General features: G+C 38.8%; 1 protein-coding gene across 1 annotated transcript in view; it reads right to left on the reverse strand.

Annotated features, from left to right (window-relative positions):
- The window catches only part of LOC107729212 (ATP-dependent RNA helicase DDX54-like), a 30,376-nt gene extending 21,940 nt beyond the window's left edge, over positions 1–8,436 (reverse strand). The window contains exons 1-12 of the mRNA XM_016539677.1: positions 8,201–8,436; positions 6,435–6,561; positions 6,280–6,350; positions 5,511–5,699; positions 5,374–5,423; positions 5,168–5,209; positions 3,549–3,644; positions 2,526–2,647; positions 2,367–2,428; positions 1,805–1,936; positions 316–526; positions 111–242 (exon numbers count right to left, since the gene is read on the reverse strand). Coding sequence (XP_016395163.1) covers positions 111–242; positions 316–526; positions 1,805–1,936; positions 2,367–2,428; positions 2,526–2,647; positions 3,549–3,644; positions 5,168–5,209; positions 5,374–5,423; positions 5,511–5,699; positions 6,280–6,350; positions 6,435–6,561; positions 8,201–8,311 — 1,345 coding nt within the window. The 5' untranslated portion in view covers positions 8,312–8,436. The remainder of the gene's footprint in view (positions 1–110; positions 243–315; positions 527–1,804; positions 1,937–2,366; positions 2,429–2,525; positions 2,648–3,548; positions 3,645–5,167; positions 5,210–5,373; positions 5,424–5,510; positions 5,700–6,279; positions 6,351–6,434; positions 6,562–8,200) is intronic.
- Between the last annotated feature and the right edge of the window lie 968 nt (positions 8,437–9,404).

Below are 9,404 nucleotides of genomic sequence, written 5' to 3' on the forward strand. Positions count from 1 at the left end.
ATATATATATATATATATATATATATATATATATATAAACAGAACATGATGTGCATCAGTACAGTTATTACTCGGTTTTAGTTTCCGTGCGTCCGTAGCGTTTGCCGTACCTGGTGTGTGTTCGAGGAGGGCGAGCTGAACAGGTCGACCCAGGAACAGATGAAGGTCATAGAGGAAAGGCACTTCATCAGAACACACCAGACTGAAGGCGGTTCCTCCTCTGCCGGCGCGAGCCACGCGACCTGAAACACGAGACGAGTGTTAGAGCTGTGCCTCAAGAGCGCTGGACCACGGTCAGTCCGATGCCACACACACCGACTCTGTGCAGGAAGAGCTTGGACTTGGACGGGAAGTTGTAGTTGATGACGTTGTCCAGCAGCGGGATGTCAATGCCACGGGCCGCCACGTCCGTCACCACCAGCACCATGGCCTTGCGGTGCACAAAGCGGCCGATGTTGATCTTGCGGGCCGTCTGGTCCAGAGCGCTGTAGATGTAGGCGCACTCAATGCCCTCGACCATCAGGAGCTACAGACACAGACACAAACACAACAGATGAATAAAGCCCTATGAATAAAGAGCCTATAAAGCCCTGAATGGTTTAGCACCTCAGTATTTGAGCGAGCTCTAATTGCATTAGTCAAGTCAAGTCACCATTATTTATATAGCGCTTTTTACAATGCAGATTGAGTCAAAACAGCTTTACAGTATTAAACAAGGCACGGCAAGTTTATTTATATAGTACATTTCATACACATTGGTAATTCAAAGTGCTTTATATAAAAGGAACTAAAATAATCATAAGAAATAAATCACAACAATAAAAACAAAACTTTTGAAATAATTAAAAAATGTATTAAAATTGAATTAAAACAGTTAAGAATAGAAAATGATTATACATAAGATACAGTGCGGAAATAGAGAAACATTGTGTCGAAATAGTGTTCCATTCTCTTTTGATGAGATGCTGTGGCTGACGGCTGCATGGATACAGTTTTATCTCTAATAGTATCGATCTTGGAAGTAAAGTAGTTCATAAAGTCATTACTACTGTGCTTCTGGGAAATGTCTGCGCCAGCTGATGTTATATTTTTTGTTAATTTAGCCACTGTATTGAATAAATACCTGGGGTTGTGTTCGTTTTCTTCTAAAAGAGATGAAAAGTGATCAGATCTAGCCGTTTTTAAGGCTTTTCTGTAGGAGAAAGTACTTTCCTGCCATGCAAAACGAAATACCTCTAGTTTTGTTTTCCTCCAGCTGTGCTCTATTTTCCGGGCTGCTCTCTTTAGAGTGCGAGTGTGCTCATTATACCACGGTGTTGGACTGTTTTCCTTAATCTTCTTTAAGTGTAAAGGAGCAACTGTATCTATAGCTAGCTATACATTATAGTCCTTAACGTCCGCTATGATCTCAAAACTCTGGCCATTTGATAATACCTAGAATATCAAAATCAACTGCGGGCGGCAGATCCTTTTCCTATTTAGTGCCCAAACTCTGGAACAATCTACATAACGCTGTTCGGCAGGCAGACACACTCTGTCAGTTTAAATCTAGATTAAAGACCCATTTCAATTATTCAAATCCGTTAAAGGATAGGCTGCATTAATTAGGTCAGATGAGTCCTCTGCACAATCTGACTTTGTTGCAGCCTAGAATTAAACTGCTGGTTTCGTCTGGCCAGAGGAGAACGGCACACTATTTCAACACACTATTTCCCTGTTTAATACTGCTTTGACACAATCTGCATTGTAAAAAGTGCTATATAATTAGGCATAAATAGTTCAAGGTTTTCCAGAGCATCTGCACCTCTTTGAGATACTCCACGTGATGTTTGGTGGCTACAAACACCACCGTCTGTTCCTGCGGCTTCACAACATTTCTCAGGAGATGCAGCAGAAGCGCTGGTTTATCATCCAACCGCAGGTGGAAAAACGAAAGCTGGTGGAGAAAAGAGGGAAAAAAATCTTGTGAATGGTATTAGGAATACTATTAAAATGATTTTATTTAAAAATGTATACTTTTATTCATCAAGGAAGCATTATATTGATGAAACGTAATAGTAAAGACATGTATAACGTTGCAAAAGATCTCCATTTCAAATAAATGCTGCTCTTTTGAACTTTCCACTAATCTGTGAATCCTGAAAAGTAAAATGCGTCATGGTTTCCACAAAAATATTGTGCAGCACAACTGTTTTCAACATTGATAATAATCAGAAATGTTTCTTGAGCAGCAAATCAGCATATTAGAATGATTTCTGAAGATCATGTGACACTGAAGACTGGAGTAATGATGCTGAAAATACAGCTTTGAGCACAGGAATAAATTACAGTTTAACAGATATTCAAGTAGAAAACAGCTGTTTTACCTTCAGCTGGTCACTCAGTTTCGTGTCCACATCCAGACGAATGAGCACCGGCTCTGTGAGGCCTAACGCAGAAAACACGAGGATCAAACTATCAGAGGAGCTCTCGAACAGTCCTATAATGGGATATATGGCACGTATTAACATCTAGACTGTGATTACCAGCTCTGGCGAACTCCACGATCATTTTGGGCAGCGTGGCGGAGAACAGCAGCGTCTGCCGCATGTCTGGAAGACGTCTGATGATCTCCTGAAGCTGCTCAGCAAAACCCATTTCAAACAGCCTGGAGAAGCAGAACACACATGAACTCTATTCTTGAAACAAGGATTATTTTAATGAATAAAATGCACACTTCATCTTGTATCGCACCGGTGTGGATACTGTACTTCAGAATCACAGATTCGAGCTACGTCTTGGAATATATGACCCAAATAAGAATTTTCACCGGATATTGTCATCTGAACAAGTAACAAGTCTGCCACTTTTGTTCTGACCAACTGAGGAAAAAGCATTACAATAAATCGTGCTACCAATGGTGATTAAATCTAACGATCGCTTAGCTCATATCACATCAAACTGTGCAAATAATTTTTATTGTTATACTTTGTTCTCAAACTGTTAATGTTAACAACATCAGCATTGTGTGTATATAGTGTGTAGATTTCAATTTCTGCACAGTCTAATCTCTAATTGTCATACCACCTGCAGGATCCTCACATGAGATATAGCCTACTATCCGGGAAATCTTTATGTTTACAGACGTGACGAAATGACGCGGCGGCATGCTCGAATTTCCAGCAAATTCCTACCAGTACCATTAAAATTAGAAAACATTATTATGAGCTAACCGTTGTGAATCGGGCTAAAGTAAGGCGTTTTGTTTTGAACACTGACCGGTTATGTACTTGCTCAAATGTGACCCTGCAGCACAAAAGCAGTCATAAGCAGCACAGGTATATTTGTAGCAATAGCCAACAATACATTGTATGGGTCAAAATTATCCATTTTTCTTTTATGCCAACATCAATGGAAAGCATATTTATTCAGCTTTTAGATGATGCATAAATCTCAATTTCAAAAAATTGACCCTTATGACTGGTTTTGTGGTCCAAGGTCACAAATATTGATTTCGGATCATTTTTAACCAAACAAAGCTACGGGCTGCAGCTTTAAGCTGGACTCACCTGTCAGCTTCATCGAACACCACATACTCCACAGCCTGCAGCTTCAGGTTCATCTCCTGGATGACGTGCATCAGACGGCCAGGAGTACCGATGATGCTGGAGAAAATGAGAGAACGTCACACCACCATCACACACACACCAGAGCTGCACGATCCAGACACAGACACACACCTGATCATCACACACACACCAGAGCTGCACGATCCAGACACAGACACACACACACACACCTGATCATCACACACACCAGAGCTGCACGATCCAGACACACACACACACACACCAGAGCTGCACGATCCATTCACAGACACACACCTGATCATCACACACACACCAGAGCTGCACGATCCAGACACAGACACACACACACACACCTGATCATCACACACACCAGAGCTGCACGATCCAGACACACACACACCAGAGCTGCACGATCCATTCAGATCAAACCACAACTGCAATATGGATGAGTGTGACAGAAACTGTGATTTAATTATATAAATAAATACTCTGTGTGTGTTTCAGAGTGAAGCGCATCACTGTGTTCATTTACACGCAAGCAGCTCATGATCTGGTGTTTTCAGCGTCTCCGTTCACAGTAATGATCCACATGAACTCCATCTGCTCCGAGTTTGAGCTGCTTTCATGAGCATTTGTGAACAAAATGCACAAAACGTCTTCACAAACTTGTAATGAGAAATGCTTATGAACAAAAGAGAAGCTTTAAGGGCTCCATAAGGTTTTCTGTGAATTTTAACATTTGAAAATTAAGAATTTATATTAGTATTATAATTTTCCGGTAGCAATGTGAAATATAATTAATTAGATTATTTTTCATTTTACAGTGAAAAATGTAAAATGTACTATTGCTGGTTGCATAAACTTTGTTAAGATTGTGTCTTAAGAACTAGCCTGACCGATTAGCAGTTAATCAAAGTGTAATCAGCTTTACTTTTTGGATTCAAATTAGACAAATTTACGTTTTATGTAAATGACTTGAGAAAAGTTTTAAAGAAAAATTAAATGACTTAGTCCTAATTGAGTTCAAGACATCACAGTCCATCAAAATATACTTCAGCGATAAAGGAGTCTGGCAAGACAGAAAGGACATCAGGCAAACTGCAATTACATTTTTCACCAAATCATGCAGCCACAAAACACACACACACACACACCTGATCATCACACACACACACACACACAGGTAACCATCTCACACACACACACACACACACACACACACACACAACCATCACACACACACACACATATTTACAAGTAACACTAACATAGGAAAGAGGAAAAACATACTGCAAAGGTAACACACACAGGTGACCATCACACACACACACACACAGTCACACACACACACAGGTGACCATCACACACACACACACACAGTCACACACACACACAGGTGACCATCACACACACACACACACAGTCACACACACACACAGGTGACCATCACACACACACACACACACACAGGTGACCATCTCACACACACAGGTGACCATCACACACCCACACCTGATCATCATCACACACACAGGTGACCATCACACACACACACACACACACACACAGGTGAAGGCGCGCCTCGAGTGTGAACTTACATGTCTGGATTCTCGTGAAGAGCAGCGAACTGGTCGTCCATGCTGACAAACAGAAATGACACACACAGACATGTGTGTCATTCACAGAATGAAACACAATAGAGTTCAACTAATTTGAGTCACTTTATTTCTACAGCTTTGTAAACAATACAGATGCAACTCAGACTTAAACTTTATCAAATATGAGCGTATGAGCCCCAACTCACCTGTCTCCACCGAGAATGAGTGCAGTTTTCAGGCCGGTGAACTTCCCCAGCTGAAACACACACACACACACACACACACACACTGAGTGAACTCTGCTGCAAGTGATCAGCAGCAGCACAGCGGCGACGGTACATACCTCTCTGGTGAACTTCATGGTCTGCAGGGCGAGTTCTCTGGTGGGTGTGAGGACCAGAGCCCGGGCCCCCGTCTGCGCCTGCGGGGCCTTCAGCTTCTCAAACATGGGGACGAGGAAAGCAGCCGTCTTCCCGCTGCCTGTCCGGGCCATGGCCACCACATCCTTCCCGTCTAGAATCACCGGGATCGTCTGCGAGCAACAGAAACACCAAACATCTTCACAAACTTTAATGAGAAATGCTTATTAACAAAAGAGAAGCTTTAAGGGATTCATAAGGTTTTCTGTGAAGTTTTACTAGACACTTTTTTAGTAAATACACGTTCTAGACTCTTTTTTCATACAGAATTACTAGACGCTTTTTTCGTACAGAATTACTAGACACTTTTTTCGTAAATACACTTATTATATGCTTTTTTCGTACAGAACTGCTACACTTTTTTCGTAAATACACTTATTATACGCTTTTTTCGTACAGAACTACTACACACTTTTTTCGTAAATACACTTACTAGACTCTTTTTTCGTACAGAATTACTAGACACTTTTTTCATAAATACACTTACTAGATGCTTTTTTCGTAAATACACTTACTAGATGCTTTTTTCGTACAGAACTACTAGACACTTTTTTCGTAAATACACTTTTTTGTTTATAAACTTTAGTGTTGAATTATCTTAGCAACGAATGACAGAAAGCTGGTTATCACTGCTGTGTGAATGAGTGACGGCAAACTGAAGTCACAGAAACTCTATTCATCACAGCACATTACCTTCCTCTGGATGGGTGTGGGAACTTTATAGCCCTTCTTCATGACGCCTTTATACACCGGGTAACTGAGACCTGCGAGAAAGCAGAGCACACTGAGCGACACGAATCCTGTGACTGATCGACTGATGACGACTGAGTTTCATACAGACGTCTCACCCATGGACTGAAAGCCACCAGACTTCTTCTTCTTCTTGTTCTGGGCTCGGACGAGCTCTCTGGTGTCGAGCTCCACGTCAGAAACACAGTCGGATGAAGCTGGGAATCGAGGCAGTCTTCTGCTGGCCTGGGCGACATAAAAAACACGCTGTAATCGATCACAAATCGATTCACTTTTTAACACCATGCCAGCATCAAGGCTATTTTCATGGCGATCTCTGAATAAATTACACAAGATATACAGTTAACAAAAAGTTATAAAAGACATTTCAGATAACACTGCATCTCCAGTGAAACAGAGCTCAGGTTACTCGCATTAAATCACATCTTTTTAACACTCATAATGCACTCAAAACTGTATGCTGCTTTCACATGCTGGGTCTGTTCGGACCTGAAGAACCCTTGTTTTATAAAACGGTCATGATATTTTAACATCATACCATATTGTATCTGATCAGCAACTTGTTATTAATAAGCAAATGTGAAGAAAAATCTAAGTTTTAAATGTTAAATTCTACATTAAACCCTTTTTTATTCATTAAAATTTGAGAAATTCTTTGAAATTTCAAATTACACATGAACACATAAATGTTTTTTTCAATACTGATGAAAAATATTTATAAGATATATATATATATATATATAACCCGAAAATTACCAGTATCAATAACCACATATGAAATCTCTAATAAATATTACAGTGAAATATTTTCAAAAAACATAGTAATTTTACTTGCATAAACTTTGACAAAATGAAAAAAGTGATGCTGCAATGGTCCATCAATAAGCGTACATGTTTATCAAAAATATTAAATCCCAAAAGTGTGTGAAAATTATGACACTAACAAAACATCATAGATAACTCCACAGAAATACAGTGCTTCATACATCATATAATGCATGTTTATATCTCTCAAAAATTAACAGTAAATGTATTTCGAGGGTCTTAAGCATTTGAACAGTTTATTTGAAGTGAATCAAAAAAGTTAATCAAAGATAACTTTTATATATGATATAACCTGAAAATTACCAGTATCAAAAACCACATATGAAATCTATAATAAATATTACTGTGAAATATTTTCAAAAAACATAGTAATTTTACTTGCATAAACTTTGACAAAATGAAAAAAGTGATGCTGCAATGGTCCATCAATAAGCGTACATGTTTATCAAAAATATTCAATCCCAAAAGTGTGTGAAAATTATGACACTAACAAAACATCATAGATAACTCCACAGAAATACAGTGCTTCATACATCATATAATGCATGTTTATATCTCTCAAAAATTAACAGTAAATGTATTTCGAGGGTCTTAAGCATTTGAACAGTTTTGTTCTCTTACTACTATTACTATACTACCACTCTGGATAAAAGCGTCTGCTAAATAACAATGTAGATGTACTAAATCTATGCATTTTAGTATAAACAATGTATCTGTTCAGGGTCAAACCGGACCTAATGGGTGTGATAAGGGTTTAGTTTGAATATATATTGCACTCTGTCATCTAAAGCTAAAAGAACACACTTTAATCTGAATTGGGACATTAACAGTTACACATAAGGAAACCGGATTGAGTGTGAAAGCGCATCTGTCTCACAGACATAGAACATTCATACAAACATCCTCTTTTCAGTTGTTTACTGACTGAATTCAACGTAATTCAATACAGTGAGAGCAGAGTATGCCGGACATCTGCTGTCAGAGTTACACTGTCCTCAGATGATCGGGTTTACACACAAACAGTCTTTGATTGACTCACTGTGTCCTGGTCATCTTTGACTCCTGCGGCCACTTCAAACTCTTCATCATCGGACTGGAGCTCGTGATCTCTCTTCTTCCTCCTCAGCAGCCTCTTCTTCCTCTGCGCCATCGCGGTCACTGCTACAAACCCGCTGCTGTCGGGAAACGTCGCTATTTAATCGAAGAAAGCAGGCGCTCCGTGAGACGAAAACACCGGAGACGTTCGGAAACACGTGTGAAGAGGTTCCTGCGCACAGAGATGACGTCAGAGAGCGCGGCGGTGACGCCACGAACAGAGCAATAACGTGATAAATCGCAACTAGTTTATTTTTATTTTTATTATTTATTATTACGTTTACAAAACAAATTGGCATACAACTTACATCAAAGACATCAGTTTTAAGAGGGGCTTAGACTTACACTAAATAGAAAGTTTATTTTTATTATTTATTATTAAGTTTACAAAACAAATTGGCATACAACTTACATTCAAAGACATCAGTTTTAAGAGGGGCTTAGACTTACACTAAATAGAAAAAAATAAATAAAACAATAATTACAAGAAATCCATCCATATTAATAAATATAAATCGCAACTAGTTTACGTTTCGCTGTATAAAGACATCACGTAATGTTCTACTCACATCTTTCTAAACTGTTTCATTGAGTTCAAGATGTTTCGTCAGCCAATCAAAAAAATGCATAGATTTTCTTTATGTACAACAGTATTTATATATTATATTCATTAAAGCAACAGTATATATTTATACACACATACCTATTTTTACATTTCCTTGCATTTGAACATAACACAGCTGTACTGTACACATAGGCCTCAATACTGTCTATTTTGTATATTGTGTATTTTAATTTTTTTGAATATTGTTATTTCCTATTTAGCCTACTTATTCTATAAGAAAGCACTGAATTAGGATGTGTAACCAAACAGTTCTGCGAATTGTTGCAAAGCAGCTTCACAGGAAATGTAACTATCTGTATAATATTTAGTAGCTTAGCTTATCTCAAGGTGATGTCCATACGGCAGAAATGTAGAGTAAAATTCACGCAGTTGGTTAAAGTCATGCAATCAAACAGACAGTGAACACTATTAACAGTAATGATTATATGGTGTGATTAAACTTATAGCAACATGTGTTGGTTTTGTATGTTGTCATATCTGTGTCAGATTACTAATTCATCTTCAGCTCTTAAAAGCTCAGGCC

The sequence above is a fragment of the Sinocyclocheilus rhinocerous genome, unplaced genomic scaffold, assembly GCF_001515625.1.
Source record: "Sinocyclocheilus rhinocerous isolate Xijiao unplaced genomic scaffold, SAMN03320098_v1.1 scaffold2085, whole genome shotgun sequence".
Lineage (NCBI taxonomy): Eukaryota > Metazoa > Chordata > Actinopteri > Cypriniformes > Cyprinidae > Sinocyclocheilus > Sinocyclocheilus rhinocerous.